The 18,861-nt window shown below is 36.3% G+C and overlaps 1 protein-coding gene across 3 annotated transcripts in view; it reads right to left on the reverse strand.

Annotated features, from left to right (window-relative positions):
- LOC134741803 (uncharacterized) overlaps positions 1-18,861 on the reverse strand; it is a 154,848-nt gene that overhangs the window by 35,360 nt on the left and 100,627 nt on the right. For all 3 annotated transcript variants that reach the window (XM_063674710.1, XM_063674716.1, XM_063674703.1), the window contains exon 4: positions 4,470-4,657. In XM_063674710.1, the coding sequence (XP_063530780.1) occupies positions 4,470-4,657 (188 nt within the window). The remainder of the gene's footprint in view (positions 1-4,469; positions 4,658-18,861) is intronic.

Below are 18,861 nucleotides of genomic sequence, written 5' to 3' on the forward strand. Positions count from 1 at the left end.
TTACCAATAGGTTGTAGAATTCTGGAATTTTATATTGATTAAGATAAATCAAAGGAAATTGTTTTATTTTAGATGATAATAATTACATAACTACTTTAGAAATGATTGATTTAAATAAATTTGGATTTTTCTAAACAATTTAATTACTATAAGGAATTATCTAAATTCTTTAGTGATCAGAAAGATCATGACTCTCCAAGCATAGGCCAATTACGGTTGGTAGGGTTTTGTTGACCATCACTGAAAGATTTGTGTAATTAGAATTTAAGCTGCTGAATGTAGCTTATAGTCAGTACAATTGCTTGATAATGGCAAGTAATGGAATCTATAATTCCAACTATTAAATCAAACTGAATAGATGTAAAGATGTTCAGAATTATGGGCAATTCAAGCAACGACTAAGTGAAACGCAAAGTCGTGTGGTGTTCTACTATACTTTGAATGTGGAATCACTGCGAGCAAATTGAATTTATAGTCCAGAATTCTGAATAACTTCTTTAGGCTAAGGCCCTATTAATCTTTATAATATTTGATGGTAATAGAGTCTATGGACTTGCCATTTGAGGGAATTGTACTCTAAGGAGATATTTTGATTAGAATTAAAAGATGACCGTATGATAAAGGTCCAATCTTGAGTGTCCTTAAGGAGCTCACTTTCTTTGATAGTGCAAAACTAGGTTTTTTTGAAACAGACCTTCATCCCGATAATAGAGAGTAAAGCTTAGGCATGTAAAATCCCACGATTTAATATCATACAAGGGCTAGAGTTCCTTATTTAGTTTTTTTTCAGTACAAAAAAAATTGTACTTACAAAAGTGTTAAGACACTTCTAATACTTCCAATAAGCTTGTTCTAAGGAACTTGAGACTCAATCCAAAGATATACAGATTGAGGCTATAGCTTTATTTGTTCGAACGTTTCAGTCGGAGAGATGTTATAGAAGATATATATATACCTATGAACATACTTCCGATGGGTAGAAGGATTTAACCACATTTTATAAATATATCATTATTATTTTCATCAACTTTGTTCTTTAAAATTATCTAGTAATCTGATCTCTTCTAGCATCATCATAATAAATTTATCTATATATACCTGTCCTGATTCCTTTAAGTTTGTTTACTCTAACTTTTATATGTTTTAATTAAGATATTTTTAGATAATTTGTGTTTTGTAAGGGCTATTCTTATCCTTCTAATGTAAAAAGTTTCTGAGTTATTACGCATAGCAGTAGTGTCCTGCCATTTCCTAGACGATCACAACGTTTTATTTAAGGCCAATTATTTAATCTAAGCAGAGGTAAATTACATTTTTCGGGGTCGTGGGCTTGCATCTTTGATACTGGGGTAGACGGGTAATTATGTATCAATTATGTTAGTTTAGGCTATGGGAGGGCTGCTGTTAATTAAGTAAAAGGGTAGTTAAGTAAGTTTAGTTATGAGGGAGGGGGGTGTTATAACCTAGCTTCGAATGAAATTACCTCACCCCGCAGCGGTAGATTTCATACAAACTCGTATTGACAGAATTTCAGATCGATTAGCAAAGCGGTGACGGATACCGATGTTTTGTGGCATATATGTGCGCTTGTCTATTTCAGTAGGTAGTCTACTACAGTATACACCTCATCTTATACGGAGTTATTTATTTTATTATTTTATTAAAAACAACAAATGGTCCAATGAGTGTTAGTTGATCCTAGCCTACGTCTACAGTATACCTACATTCAAACATTCTTTTCCTGAATATCTATTAATGTAATTTTGTTCATCTTTAAATCGACCTCTTGTTTCCTAATAAATAACTAAGGTTATCTCCTATACTTTCTCATTTTCCCCCACTGTTACAATTTAATTAAACACTAGGGTCATTTTGATTACATTTTGGTACATCCTTTTCCTATCTCCATTGCCCCTACACGGAAGCTTAGTGATAAACAGGTTAACATATGTGCTACGTTACGCTAACAATAAAAGCTCATAACGTTCTATGCTGTACCTAAACTATACGTATACAACACTTATGCAAATTAAATTTGTTTCACTTTACCCAGCGTACCTGTTACCGTGAAATGCTTTTAAAACACGTGTAAAAACAACATGCAATTTTATACAACTTTGTGGTGGACATTTTACAGTTTATTACGTTTTGTCCCGACCCGCCCGCGTCGGTGTTTTCATAAAAGTTTTTATGTTAAAAGCTAGCCTATGGACCAGCAAAGGTGCTTCAACAAATGACATTTTCAAGATGATTCCATGTTTATATTTTTAGGGTTTATATTGTTAGATTTCATACGCCTGTCGCCTCATACGCCTGCGGTATTTCCGGACTGATACGACCTTCAAACCTTCAAGAAAAGAGGGTACTTCCATCTTAAAGGCCGGCAACGCACTTACAACCCCTCTCGTGTAGCGGATATCCATGGGCGGCGGTAATCGCTTACCATCAGGTGATCCGTCTGCTCGTTTGCCTCCTATATCATAAAAAAAAACGTTGCTCAAAAAAAACATACGCATTGGCCAACCTGTACTATTTATGTAACACATAACTATTTATTTGTGTAATATTGGCGACGCACTTTCTAGACATAAGATTCTGCATATTATAATTTTTCAGACACTATTTAAATCATTAAGACACATTTTGTAGTTTGGACTCCAGCGTTCTGCGACTTCGAATTTGATCGTTCATAACATATGTTTTCATATCGTTCATTTTTAGGGTTCCGTACCCAAAGGGTAAAAACCGGACCCTATTACTAAGACTCCGCTGTCTGTCTGTCAGCAGGCTGTATCTCATGAACCGTGATAGCTAGATAGTTGAAATTTTCACATTGACACCATTCCGAATATTAAAAACACTTTATATAAGTTAATAGTAAATTCTGTCTTCTTCAATAATACTAAGCTCATATTACTTCTTTAATACTTTTGTATGTTTTATAGGCGTAACAACATTAATTATAAGTACATTATGTATGAAGAATTAAACTATCTAGTTACGAATAAAGATCATTACATGCATTATATAATATATGTTGGCTCTTTGGGTGGACGACATTCGGAAGATTGCGGGTCACTTCTAGATGAGATTAGCTCAGGACTGGGACAAGTGGCGTACTGGAAGAGAGGCCAGGCCTATGCTCAGCAGTGGGCGATAAAGGGCTGATATGATGATTTATATAACTAGGTGACTACACCAACTACCAAATGATTTATTAAGGAACTTACCAATTTTCACGTTAACTCCTGATAAATTATGTTTTAACATAGTCCAATTGACTGGAATTACGTATACACAGCGCAAGGAAAACATTTTCTTATACCTACCGACATCAAGGAGTCTTTTCCTTATCATTAAAACGAATCATCAAACATGCCGCGCTACGCCATATCTGAGTGCGGGCTAACATACCTACTTCCTAATTTAAAAAAAAGTGTGTGCGTGTAATCTTTACGCGCGATTAAAGTAAAACTTCTTTGACGTTTATCGCTATGTTGGCACTTTGACGTGTGTCCTATTGTGCGTGTGTCACTACTGAGCGTTACTTCCGTCAGAAAAAAAAAACTGAGATCCTCTAGCCGCGCCTAAAGAAGTTTTACTTCAATAAATACTGTGATTTAAGGGAAAATCTGCGATAAAATACGGGAGTTTCGAGCTCAGATTAAATATTAATGTAAGAGTACGTTTAACATGGACCCGTTAGTCCCGATTCATTCCCTCCCTTCTATTTACGCCATTGATCTTCGAAAGGTTTAATTATAAATGAACTTGTGAATCTGACCTTGATTAAAATACATCTTTTTGTGGGATTTATTTATGGATTAAATAATTTTAATATCCCTATTCCATACGTCGATATTCATAAGTATAAGTGATTAAACCATTCCATTATATTTCTAGGTTTAACTTTAGTTTTAATTTTGTAATATTATAATTTTAGTATATGTTTCTTACTTAACAGTCTCAAGGATCTATTCCTATGTCAAGTAAGTGATTGAATTACCTACTGCCTAACCATTCACTCCTAAAATTCTCGCACTTTGAAAGTAACTCATCAAATGGTAGTAATAAGTACAAGTACATGCAAGGAAGCCAATTAAAAGTTAAGTTTTGATTTCAAAATTACGTGATTTTGTTATCATTTGCCCGTGTGTCTCGTTCGCGCCAATGCATATACGAACAAAATGAGCAAAATGCACGCGCAAATGATAAATGTATGATATAGGTGCGAATTGGCCTCGAGGTTCGTTTCAACCGATCATAATTAAAGCCATTTAGCGGTTCCAAAGAATACGTTACGTAATGTGGGTACTAAGACAGTAGGTATATACGTTCGATACCAGAACGTTATAGTATAAAAAATATAAGCAAAAATTAATTAGGTGAACCTAATGGGATGACTATGGGATTCGCATCACGGTCTCATTGACGGTTTAAGGCCCAGCATTTTTCTCAGCTACACTTACATAAGTGCTTAGCCCAGCGAGCGGCACGCCGTTGGCCGCGAGCAGGAGATCTTTGGGGGCTAGCTTGCCGGTCTTCCATGCTGGCTGCGGCGGGTATAACCGCCGGATCCGTACTAGGCCTCCTCCGCCGCACACTGACATACCTAGGCCTCGGCCGTCCTTCTCCACTACTACGGTGAATGTATTTTCTGTAACAATAGAAAAAAGTTGTAAATATCGAGTTCCAACTGTAGGCTATAAGTACTTAGGAAAGACGGCTTAGAACCGAATGATTTATAGGGTCGTCATACTGAGTTCGTAATTTTTTTTCATTTCTCATGCTCTGAGATTGGGTGGTTGTTGTTCTAAAAAGTGTGTAGAAAATGATACGTTTCTGCTCTAGAGCACTGTACTTTCAAAGTATGTTTTTTTAATGATAAACGATAAAAATTTTGGTTTTAAATGAATTAATTTTACAATTTCCATTCTGATAATTAACTACCCATTCCATAAGTAACGATATTTTACCTAAATTGTTAATTGAGAGTACCCTCAAGAAATACTACTGAAGTTTATACTTTTTATAGCTATGTTTTTTTAAATGCACATGTATTTTACTTTCCTCGTATTTGAAACGAAAAGTAGTGTTTAACTCGGGTGAAAGGCACCCGCTCCGAGACTGAAATGGTGCCTTTCATCCCTTGGTTAACAATCTACTACCTATATATCCACAGCCCAATAAATCTGTCTAAAATCCCCGGCTTTGATTATGCACAGCCTATGTATGTTTGGAATTTACCATTAAGTTTCCGATTAATTTTGTCTGTTCAAAGAGACGGTAATACATGACGCCGATTTAATCGGAAAGCTACTCCTTAAGATCTTTTAAGGCACAAAAGAATAGGTACTTACAGAGCCAGTATAAGCCGGGGATAATCTCCCAAACACTTAATGGCAATACCTTTACAGCATTAATGTTTTGGCAAACATACGAATGCTACCAATATTGTTCAAGATTTAAATTTAATATTGTCTTGTGTTAGGTATAAAATATGCCAACAAAAAAATATAAAATTCGTGTACGAGAATGTTGTACTAAACTGATCCCAATAAAACTATTGATACCCACGCAGCGCCTACTAAAATCGATTGTGTGGACTTAATCGACCATGAATTTTCTTTAAAAATAAATTTTTAGTTATCTTGTTTATTTTCTGATCTAGGTATATTTTAAGTTGTACCTGTTGATTTATTTGTCAACCCCTATCTACCACGTCACACAATAAGTCATAAGCATAACGTCAACTACATCAACCCACTCAAGCATATAACGAGAAGGCTATGTATAAAACTTGCGGAGTAATAATGAATATTTAATATAGATTAGTTGAGACAACTTTAGTGCTGCTGCCCACATGGGCCCCGTGCATTTCCGCAACAGACCCAGGTGAGGTATCTTCTTGTACACTAATAACAGACCCTACGGTGTCAAATAATAGAATAAATAATGTCAAGTCCCCGAATGTTTAAGTTTTGTGGAACATTATAATTATCATAGTGCGTCCATTTGTAACAATTGTTGACAATACCAACTCTTTGACTGATCCGTGAGGTAACATTAATATGTACCCACATTATAACTGCAATCAAGTATGTACTTAAAAACAAATGCGATATGATTGAATTTAACCCTTCGGAACTTAACACGACGGCGACGATGGCAAACAAGCACGCGGACCGCCTAATGTTAGGCTGCCACCGCAGCAAATGGGCACTTACAAATCTATCGAATAAATCGTTGCCGAGCTTACAAGGATTCATCTTGGGGAGCACTAGAAACCTTACTCATCATCAAGAACACAACACTACACTACATACCTACAGAGTAAGCAGCAGTGGTATTATGGCAGCGTTCTTCTGTAACGTGGAGGTATTTCCCCAGTTGGGCTGCTACAGCTTCGAGTGAGATGACACCTCTATCGCTATCTATGCCCTACCTCTCTTTTAGTTGGACGTAGTTTAAGGACATACACACTATCTATTTTAATTTTCAATCCGATGTAAGATGTACTTGAATACTCAATTTGTACAGCATCAATAAGTAGCGTGAAATCAAAAGTATCTATTACTCTGAAAGCTTAACAAACAGAGATACAAATATCTCTATATATAGAACAATTAAATTGTTGCAGATACTGAACGCGATTAGTATATCTCTATTTAGAACAGTATTCGAGGGTGGCATATACTTTTGGTGCGTTGTTTTGTGCGCTACTATTGATACTGACTGTACACACATTTTGGAACGCTTTTCATAGAAGGATATTTTCAGCTTCAGCTAACCTCAATCTTATTTATTTAGGGTCGTCTGTCCTCTCTCAGAAAGGCCACAATGCCGTCATTATATTAACTTCAACTCCCCTAGCCAATATGATCTCCCAAAACTCTTTTGTAGTGTAGTAAAGGTAGCTATTACGAATGTCATTAAAAGCGGGTTACGGACTCGTGACCGGACAACTTTGCTAATACGCCACTAGCAGCTGCTGCACTCAGCTGTTGTCCTCTTACCTATTTGGCAATTGGCTTTTTGTTGTTATTTGTTGGAAGATAATATTTTATGGATACGGTTTAGCTACCTATAGATAATATAGACGTTATCGTGTATCCAGATTTACATGAGTCTTCGTATCTTCATAGGGGCTTAAACATGGGAATATACAAGATATTTATATAAGTATTTACAAACACCAACTAATAATGTCGGCTCCAAGTTAAGCAAAAGTTAGAAAAGCAATTGCTCCATTTCAATTAGAAAAAGAAAAGTTAAAATGGATTAATCTCAATTGATTTTAACTAGCAACAAACACAAAATCTGTTTCCCCATAAATTAATCAGGTTTCAATATTGCAAATGAAAGGAGGATGAGTGTCGATTCACGGTCAATTTAAGTCCCTTTTCGGCCAAAAACGGACGTTCGGAGCAAGAAACATGAATTATACATTAAGCCGGCCCTGCCATTTGTAGTCGAGAGTGATTTTAGTCATTTTGTACCCAATTTCCGACTATAAAGGAATTCTTTGTTGCCAAGAGAAATAGTATCACTTTATTTCGCCACCCAGCCAGCAGCTAATCCAGTTTCGGTCTATTATACAGAAACACTCGTTTGTGAAACACTTGAGAAAACTCAGCGTAATCGCCCGGTAATACTTTATAGAAATTATTAGCTAATCAAAATCCGTAGCATGATCGCTTATACGTCCGACATAACCTTTGTTACCTTCGCAGTTCCAATTTTATTCTGCTACTGACACACAAGCCTCAGGGCCGATATCGGGCGCACGCCAGCCGAGGCGATTTCGGAAATATTCTACAAACAAGAATGCTGTCGCCTGCGTCTGTGAACGTCCCATTGAAACATGTCTGGAGAATGGCTACCAGTAGTAACGGTGTTGTCGCGACTAGAAAATGTAAAAACCTTCCAATTATAATTAAGGAAGCGACCAAAGGCCAAAGCCACAATTCGCCACTGCGGCAGGTATGTGGGTAGGTAACTAACCGGTAGAAGGTAATACATGGATTTGGTTAATCTAATTCTTGCATTTGCGATGCACGAATTAGATACTTAAATACCTATTAAGGACGTTACACGTCCACATTAAGCGAGTACCTATATATGAAAGAAATTGATGGTCACTGGTTTCATTTCATTTGTGGAGGTATTGTCATGGGTGTCTGGAACTCGATAAATTGTTAGGGAGCATAAATAATAAATGGACACTGATTTACTACTTCCCTGGGATTTACGGGCTCTACCATTAAATGTGCATCAAGCTTGACATTAAGTTTTTTAATAAAAAATATTTTACTTTTGCTTTTATTATAAATTTTAACTCGTGACATTATAATACAAAACTAAATTATATAAAACAAAAATAAATAAAATAAATATGAAAATGTGAGGTTAAATAATATAAAATTATTATCTATTTCTTTTTTGATCTTTATTGATTAGGTACCTAGTTTGTTTGTTAGGGTTTTAAGTTTAGTTACCAAAATATACTATTAGGAGTGATGGTGGAAAGCAGTGATTAAAGAATAAGCATTAGTTGATGCTATAATAAAGTATATTTATTTTAGAGAGAATTGTTACATGTTAACGCCATTGATATTAAAACATCACAAAATGAAAAAACAATGTTCCTTTATATGTCACATTCAAATATGACCATAGACAGTCCTGCAGCCAGCACCTTCCAACACCTTCTCCTGATGGATGCTCATGTGGCTGCGGTATGGCACTATCCACACATTAACGTTTAACAGTGTCTAGCAAACTTCACTTTAGCCAATGGTTTTGTCATTATGTCTGCTAACTGTACTTCTGTCGGGCAGTAGCTTATATCAATCAACCCTTGCACGAAGTGTTCGTGTATGAAATGGTATCGTACATCTATATGCTTCGATCTTTTGTTACAGGAACCAGATTTGACAAGCTGTATCGAACTTTGGTTATCGACATGCAGATTTACTTTTACTTCTGTTTCTGTAATTTCCTTTAAGAGCGATTTTAGGTATAACGCTTCTTTACAGCATTCTGCTGCAGCAATTGATGGAAGATGAAAGGGCCACTATGGGTTGTCTCTTGGATGCCCATGAAACAGGTCCATTTGCTATCATAAGTATTGAGCCAGATGTGCTTCGTCTCGTCTTCGGGTCTCCCGCATAATCAGAGTCCGAGTAAGCATTTATAATTTCCAACAGGCTATTTCTTTTAAACAGTATGCCCTTCTCTTTAGTTCCAACGAAATATCTGAATACCCTCTTCACTTTTATGACATCTTGTTTAGTCGGGTTTTCAACATTTCTGCTTACTAAATTGACAGCCTGTACAATGTCAGGTCTCGTTCTGGTCGATAGATACAGAAGACTCCCCATCTTTCATATTATATTTTTCCAAAATATCGTTAATATAGGTCTTCTGCGTCAACCTTATTCCTTCTTTGGAGTTATGAATTTCCATACCCAGATAAGTATTTGGATTTTCATTTCTTTTCATCTCAAATTTAGTTTCAAGTTTTTTCAATATGCAGTCTATCTTTTTTCGGTCTTTTCCTATGACCAGTCCATCGTCGACAAACAATCCGATTATTATTGACTTGTCTTCGTTTACGAATACGCATCTTTTATTTATTTATTTATTTAAACTTTATTGCACAAGCAAAGAAAAATGTACAAATGGCGGACTTAATGCCAAAAGGCATTCTCTACCAGTCAACCATTAGGTCAAACAGAGACATAAATGTTGGTGCAGGATAGATTCATGAATTATGACGAGAAATAGAACCAAAAAAAGTCAAATATTATGTATATATATATATATAAACATAATAAAGTAAAGTAACAAAATTATAATTAAATACTAATACTTATATGATATACAAAAAATAAACTAATACATAATATATTAGTACATACAAGATGGAGAACATTATTTAAATTCTTCTGACAGAAGATGCTTGCGGAGTAGACGCTTAAAAACAGGTTTGCTTGGGGCTTGTCGAATCGAGAGAGGGAGGGAATTCCAGAGACGGGTTGCCTCAACGGCGAAAGAGTTGGACATAAAACCAGTACGGTGAGAAGGGATGGAGAGTTTGAGTGAGCGGGAGGAACGCAGTTCACAGCCTGGACGGGGGGCGACAAAAGTGAATTTACATTTAAGATATCCTGGTGTAGAAGGCTCGAAGAAGATGGAAAATAATATACTCAGGATTCTAAGGGACCTACGCCGACGGATGAAAAGCCAGTTGAGCTGACGTCGATAGAAAGAAACATGGTCGTATTTGCGAAGGCCGAAAATAAAACGTATGCCATTATTAATGAGACGGTCAAGTTTATTGAGGTACTCCTGCGAGTTAGTCATGCACACGTCCGCATAGTCAATGACTGGCAAAACTAGAGCCTGCACTAGTAGTTTTTTAGTACCTACTGGGAGAAAATTCTTAAATTTGTAGAGATTACGCAGCGTCCAACAGACTTTCCGACTAACTTCTGAGATTTGGTAATTCCAGGTAAGGCTTGGATCTAAAACAAGGCCGAGATCTTTCACTTGTTTAGATACTGGAATGATCGTGCCATCAAACATGATCGACGCGACAGAAACCGCACCAAGCGATACGCGATATATACGCGATAAAAACTACGCCGGCTCTAACCCTACACCTCGGACCCGAGAAGATTTAATTCCCTCCTAAATTGTAGGAGGGTATCAGGGTTGCATGTACAACCAGCCTTAAAGTTTATAGTCTATGATGGTTCTTTATTTTTAGTATGTGGGTATTTTTGCACTTTGTAGTTTTTCCGCAGTCACCTGTTGACCACGAACGCTGTAAAGGGTTCGAAACGTCGGGATGTATTATAAATTCAATATACGCGATATAATCCGTTTTCATAGTTTTATTTCATGAGTAACTATCGCGGTAACCGAAGACAATATTATAACCAATCAACAATTTTAATTGTTGATTTATTATTATTATTATTTTTTGTCTACTCTTCTACAGGAGCATGCTATGTAGATATTGACCATGAACTTGTTTCCACTATTCAGTCTATTCACCTACTTTGTTAGTTCGCTTGTGTCGTCGCACCACCCGCGGCATCCTATTCCCGATTATTTGAATAGTCCCGGCCCCTACTCCAGAACACAATATGTGTAAATGGATTTAACGTAGTGTGTCTACTCTCCATGTTTATTTGTTCTGTGTTCCGCTCATTGGGTCTTTTTTTAATCCATTGACATTGTACTACATACTGTTAGAAGTATTAGAACAAATTAAACTATTTACAGAAAATACTTTAATTTATTTTTATTTAAGGCAAAAAACTCTACTATATAAATTATATACTGAAATAAATGTCATTTCAGTTTATAATTGTACTACATATTAAAAGGGTAATATAAAGATGCCACGGTAGCCTATGACTATCAATCTTTTGGGCATTATTCCTTGCGAATTCGCTTAGTTTGTTCGCTTATTAGGTTGAATTGAAATAAAATATACTATAAATTGAATTAAAGTGGTACGTATTCGAAGAGCATTAAATATAAACATTGTAGTTTAATTATATCCAGATGAACTCGTCATAACACACATTAATCACAACGTTCAAACTACAACTAATTAAGCAAGTTTCACTACATTCTCACTCACCTCAGAGCATAATAATCAGCTAACGTTAACTTGCTCTATAAACAATCTCTGTTAGGCTTGCGTCTGAGATATTTATCTTTGCAACTACGGACTGGCCTCCTGGATGGTTATAAAATCATTGACAAAACTTTCCCGTATGTACAATATTCGCCTGGCCTTGGTAATAAGAAAAAGAACAGCGCAATATCGAAAATTCTGTCGCCAATCAAGTTAAGTGCCACTTACTTATTCTATTAATTATTTTATTAATTCCTTTATAGATATGACGAAATATTTTTCTCAAATATAAAAACATAAAATCGCATGTCGAGCTATTCGACTTAATAATACGTGAGTGACCCGGTTTAAAATAATCTAATAAAATCGCAAGATATGAGTACCAGATTGAGTTACGTCGACTCAAACAAACAAACAATCTGTTTGTACATGACGGATATCTTTCAGTAATTTCAGTCCAACCGTTTGTTCAAACAATTCCTACTCTTTTCAATTCTTTCTGTTTGTTCACAATGTTTGTTCACTTTTCCTCTTGTTTATGTAGTTTTGGTCAATACTAAATATTTGTTTCACTATGTAGTAGTGAGGTGAGGTAGCGACACAAGTTTAAATAGGGCACAGGGGGTATTAAACTAAATTTTAAAACATAGCAGTTGCTTACCATCGATCATGGCAACATTAGTTAGTATAGAAACAAACTTATTTTATTAAATATATATCAAACATATTTAATAAAATAAGTCTGTATCAAACATTACTTATGATAAAAATTGAGGTAGGATAAAAAAATCTGTCAAATTAAAATCTTTATTTTATTTTATTTAGAAGTTACTTAATATACATGACGTTTTCAACCAAAAGGTACCACATTGTCGCTTGTCGATAAGGTTGATTTCGAATTGAAGCTATATTGAAATAGCGCCTTATTGACAACCGACAAGAAGTACTCTTTTGGTTGAAAATGGCACATATAATGGCTTCGAGCTTAACACTAAATCGTAAATAAAAATAAAAATAAATAAATATAAATAAGTAACTAAATAGTAGTAGTAGTAGTAAATAGTATTTAAAAATAGTATTAAGTAATGATGATATTCGATCACGGTTATCAATGCACGTCTAAGAATCGTTCAATGTAATTGCCACATTTGCCACTCAGTAATAGCTTGTAAAAAAATGTAGTCAAATGTAGTGGTTTAGCTGGATGTAGAGCGACCGTAGATCCGGGTGAACAATAGTTGTTTGCACTAGGGCTGTCGACCGCGAGCTGAGCGTAATCTACCAATTGAGCATTGTTGTTCTCGAACAATTTGTAGTCTAGCTATTGACATTCTCAGATGTATCTTTCGTGTCTATAGTCTAGCCACGTCCATTCAATTTTGTCTTTAAACATTGTTTCGTACTGAGTATTATATATTTTCTTTACGGCCACTGTTTATAATGTTTTTTTTTTATAGTGAATACGTGGCTTGTGGAAGCAAAGATTAAAAAGTTTGTCAACAACTTTCAACGAATATACTTATTTAAACAATAGTTTTAGAAGAGCTGGTCTATGGGCTTTACGTAGCTGTTTGAAGTGCGCAAAGTACATTTTAGCTAAGTAGTGCTTTTAACTTTGATAAAAAATGGTAAAGTAATGGTCCATGTAGTACCAGTTTGCATGTAAAAAAAAATGTACTCCATTTTAATGTGAGTGATTAACATTATTTTTACATTTTGCTAGCCTTTTAAAACAAATAACACCAAAATTAGACAGGTGTTCCAAAAGGTTGCAAGTTCGAATCTTGCTCGAAACGCAGAATTTTTATTTTTCCTTTATTAACAAAAAATTGTATCGTTTGCAGACGTGTCTGCCGGATAAAAAATAGTTTATCATTAAGTAGTGTGGCAGCCCTAACGCGTCTTGGTAGCGCACGCTCACGAGTTCAACGATCGCCCCCTACCCCTCCCTGCATTCACCCGTCGATGGTTTTCCAAATATGTATGTATTTTATTAAATAATACATTTCGATCTTGAACTTCAATAACTGGAGCGTATATACTTACTTACCTGTTGATTCTAGTACATGTCAGGAAGTATTGTATACATATACATTCCGTAACATAGACATATAATTTAGACTGTACGTAAAAACTCGCCACGTCAAATCCTGAACTTTAATTACATCCCAAGTGAAGTGGAACTTGGCACCCATATAGATCTCAATTCTTTTGTCGGCGAAGTCCATTTCTTTCGTAGAGACATTTAGATTTATAAAAAGTGATAACATGACATAATAGTATCACTAGTATTTGGTTACCTCCGTATCAGTAAGTACATTCAACATCAGGGCCAACAATGAATCGCTCACGTTCATATTCCCCATCTACAACTAGTCACGGAACTCACGGATAATATTTAAAAAACCGGCCAAGTCGGACTCGCCCACCGAGGGTTCCGTACTTTTTAGGATTTGTTGTTATAGCGGCAACAGAAATAATCATCTGTGAAAATGTCAACTGTCTTGCTATCATGGTTCATGAGATACAGCCTGGTGACAGACAGACGGATAGACGGACAGACGGACAGTGGAGTCTTAGTAACAAGGTCCCGTTTTTACCCTTTGGGTACGGAACCCTAAAAACCGGACAAGTGCGAGTCAGACTCGACCACCGAGGGTTCTGCACAAATTTAACTTTTTTTAGGTTTTATATATTTATAGTTTTGAACATGTTTGGGAACAAATCAAATTATTTTATTAAATATTTTGATTTGTATTTTTAAGTAGTCACACTACTATATATAAATTAAAAAACTGTAATAGATGTCATATATTAAAGAAAAAGTGACGAATCCCTCCAGTGGTGAAGGCCGGATTCGAACCGGCGTCTTTAGCTATCGCAGCTAACGCCATGAACGCGCAAGCGCGCACTGCTTGTCCTTAGAGCTGGTCAAAGACGCCTAGTCTTACTAAGATGGCATATAGTCGAGAAATTCGGACGGGCACCGCCGTGGCGGGGTGGCCTAGGGGTTCATGGCGTTAGCCGCGATAGCTAAAGACGCCGGTTCGAATCCGGCCTTCACCACTGGAGGGCTTCGTCACTTTTTCTTTAATATATGACATCTATTACAGTTTTTAATTTATAGTTTTGAGTTTTTTCCCTGTATTTGTAGTGTAAAACGATATTACTTGCCTAAATTAATTTTGTATCAAACAGAAACGTCTGTGAACAATTGCTATTGACGATATATTAACGATATTAATGCTATATGCGATGTTACTTATTATTGATGTTATTATTTATTCGCTGCTTTGGGTACGGTCTTGGTGCCAAGACAGTGAATTTTTCTACTTTTAATTTATTTCTAAGCTTGATATTACTTGCCATCATATTTAGTTATAAGTCAACGGGAAGTAACCCTATAAATTTTGATTCCCTTGAGTGTCGAAATATACGTTTTTGCGGCATAAACGGCCGTACCTATCTTTTTTTTACGTCAACTTAGAAGTTTGTTTTTTAACAGCTTTCAGGGGCTGTAGACCTGAGTACGAGTATATGGTTTTAGTTTCAACTTAATACCTCCACGCGTTCCCGAGATAAAGGGTCTTGACAGATAGACAGACAGACGGACGGTCGGACAACAGAGTGATCCTATAAGTTTTTTCCTTTTGGGGTACGGAACCCTAAAAACACGAGATCAAGTAATTTATATCATCATCTTCCTCACGTTGTCCCGGCATTTTTGCCACGGCTCATGGGAGCCTGGGGTCCGCTTGGCAACGAATCCCAAGAATTGGCGTAGGCACTAGTTTTTACGAAAGCGACTGCCATCTGACCTTCCAACCCAGAAGGGAAACTAGGCCTTGTTAGGATTAGTCCGGTTTCCTCACGATGTTTTCCTTCACCGAAAAGCGGCTGGTAAATATCAAATGATACTTCGTACATAAGTTCCGAAAAACTCATTGGTACGAGCGGGGTTTGAACCCGCGACCTCCGGATTGCAAGTCGCATGCTCTTACAGCTAGGCCACCAGCGCTTCAAGTAATTTAAGTAAGAGATCAAGTAATTTAAATACTTTTTTAATATTGATGGCAAGTAAACCTTGATTAGATAGGTAATACGTGACTTTAATTGTTAATTTAAAATATGGCTTATCATGATTTGAAATAACTTCTACTTGACTTACTGAACTTTTCACATTCGTTTGACCCTCGTATTAACAGCGCAACGTATTTAATGTTTGTTCCATGTAAAGTAACAATAATACAATACAATAGAGGGAAACCATAGGTAATAATAATAGGAGATTGTGTAGCAGACCTTGGCAGGCAATCAAGTGTACTCGCTTCGGGAATCCGTCCTGAATGGAAGTGTTGCTTTTTATCACGGCACGTGTTTGTCACACATTACAAGCTTGATCAGCCATTTTTAGTCTCTCATACTTCGCTTTTATTTCATACTAAGTCGGTGGCAAATAAGCATACGGTTAGCGGTTTTTGTATGTAATGCAATGTCACACGTAGGTACATTTTGGCGAGGCTTTAACACTTTCAGTGCTAAGAGCCCCGTTTCCTATACAAAAGAACCCACCTAGCACCTAGCGGGTTCTTGACAATAAATGTGTTAAAAATCCTCTTTTTAGCACTGTGTCGAAGCTCTATTCTTTCTAGTAGATATAAATCCTAGACATTAAAATACACAGGTACGAAAACGAATTTTACATTAAAAAAACCGGCCAACTGCGAGTCGGACTCGGGCACCGAGGGTTCCGTACATTACACAATTTAAACAATGTATTTTTATGTGAAACGTGAGTGAAAGGTAAATTGCGGTTTACGATTTATGACGTATTAAAAAAAAAACTACTTACTAGATCTCGTTCAAACCAATTTTCGGTGGAAGTTTGCATGTACATGATATATTTTTATTAGTTTTATCATTCTCTTATTTTAGAAGTTAGAGGGGTGGGGGGACACACACATTTTACCACTTTGGAAGTGTCTCTCGCGCAAACTATTGAGTTTAGAAATAATGATATTAGAAACCTCAATACCATTTTTGAATACCTATCCATAGATACCCCATACGTATGGGTTTGATGAAAAAAAAAAGAGTTTCAGTTCTAAGTATGGGGAGCCCCCAAATTTTTATTTCTATTTTTGAGTGAAAATCTTAATGCGGGTCACAGAATACATCTACTTACCAAGTTTCAACAGTATAGTTCTTATAGTTTCGGAAAAAAGTGGCTGTGACATACGGACGGACAGACAGACAGACATGACGAATCCATAAGCGTTCCGTTTTTTGCCATTCGGCTACGGAACCCTAAAAAAACATAAATAGTTGGATGGATGTATCCCATATATCCTATATATTATCAGGGTCGGCAACGCGTATGTAACACCTTTGTAGTCTACGGTGACTGCTTGCTACCAGGCGGGCTGTATGCTTGTTTGCCACCGACGTGGTATAAAAAAAAGCCTTACTTGAATCAAAGAAATTTAGCTTTAGAAATGGAAGGCAGTGGCCCTAGTGGTATTTGTATTTGGGGTATGGGATGAGATGAAGTAACCATTAATAAAGTTTGTAGCCGCCGTGCAGGTCAGGATCACGAAGACTCAAATAAAATGCTTCGATTTGTAGTAAACTGATTATATTCTTCAAACAGGTACTGGTTTACAAGGGGGTTCTTGACAAAACGGTTAAGTGCAGAAGAGGTGTGTCGATGGTATGAAAGATGATGAATTAGTGATTTAGCAAAATTGAATAGGGTATTTGACTGTATTTAAAATAAATTATTTTACACCATGCATGAAATAAAGCACCAGAAGATTAATAGAGAAACGGAAACAGCAGTTATTTTTAGACACAATTTCTATGTTAAAACCTGTATAAAACTATAGAGAGTAGGTAATTTGATTGTGAGTTGTGACGTCACATGCTAGTGTTTCATATAAATTCCATAGTAGCAAAACCGTTTTGACAGTTCGAAAAAAGAAACTGATTTGACTAGTAGTCAAATACCCTATACTAGTATAAAAGGTGGTTTAAATTTAGGTGCCTCTAATTTTATTGGCTGCGATACAAAATGTGTGGAGCGCTCCTAATCCGAATACTAACTTAGCCCAACGGCTGCGTGTAGCTACTGCATTGGTAATATTTTTTGTACAATAATGTTGCATTCGCAACAAGCTATTATTATGAAAAGCTAAGTACTAGGTACACTCTTACATTCGGATATTATTACCTTACATTTCAAGCATTTTATAATATGTGTAAATGATTTTACAGACGTTCATGTTACACGCTAAGCCAATGCTCTACTTATACGCGAAATTGTAATGCAAGATCGAACGTAAAAGTTCAACAAATCATGAAAGCCCGTAAACGCTGTCCTATTTACATATAAAGCACCTAACGCGGCTTGTAGCGTCAGAACTTGCAAGAATTGGCCTTATGGGTGCGGTATTAGATGCTATAATGACTGCATTGTGGGTGGACCTATCGCGTGTTCTGGATCAGTACCCACCGCACAGTGACGTGATTGCTGGTGCAGTGCATACCATACAGCTAGCCATCGATATCGGTAGAACGGTATTTGGACTGCAAACTACTTTGTACGTACTTCTTAGAATTGAGTATACAGTGATTTCTGGGTCGTGATCCAAAACCACTTTTTCTGACTGTAAATGATCCACATTATCATATGGTAGTATTTGATTAAAAGAAAATTAGTTTAAAATTTCTAATTTTTCAAGTAAAATTAATCTTATGCTAAGTAATCATATCATGGTCACCCTATGACTTTTGACATACACTGTATGGAAAGCGACAAGACGTCACATTGAGTAGGGTGACCAAATTGTATGCAAAAATGGCTTTTTCTACTTGTCATCTGAAAAATAATCATCATTATTGGTGATAAACAGTTATACTTTATGAGGCTCATCTTTGAATTCTGTATGATGTAACTTATATTAACTTAGCGGTTTCACTCACGTATTTTTAGTCACTCGCGCGACATGTTTCTGTATGATGTCTTCTTCTCTTGCTACACGACCCCTAAGTCACCCTGTATTATTACACACCGGAGTCATAAAATGCACTAATTAATAAGTGCCAGTCATTACCTCATTACTGGCATGAAAAAGAGTGATCGATTTCGGATTCGATTCGAACAGAGTATGACTGCAACTTGCAGTCTGCAAGTACACACGAGGTGG

This window comes from Cydia strobilella, chromosome 1 (genome assembly GCF_947568885.1).
Source record: "Cydia strobilella chromosome 1, ilCydStro3.1, whole genome shotgun sequence".
In the NCBI taxonomy this organism is placed as follows: Eukaryota; Metazoa; Arthropoda; class Insecta; order Lepidoptera; family Tortricidae; genus Cydia; species Cydia strobilella.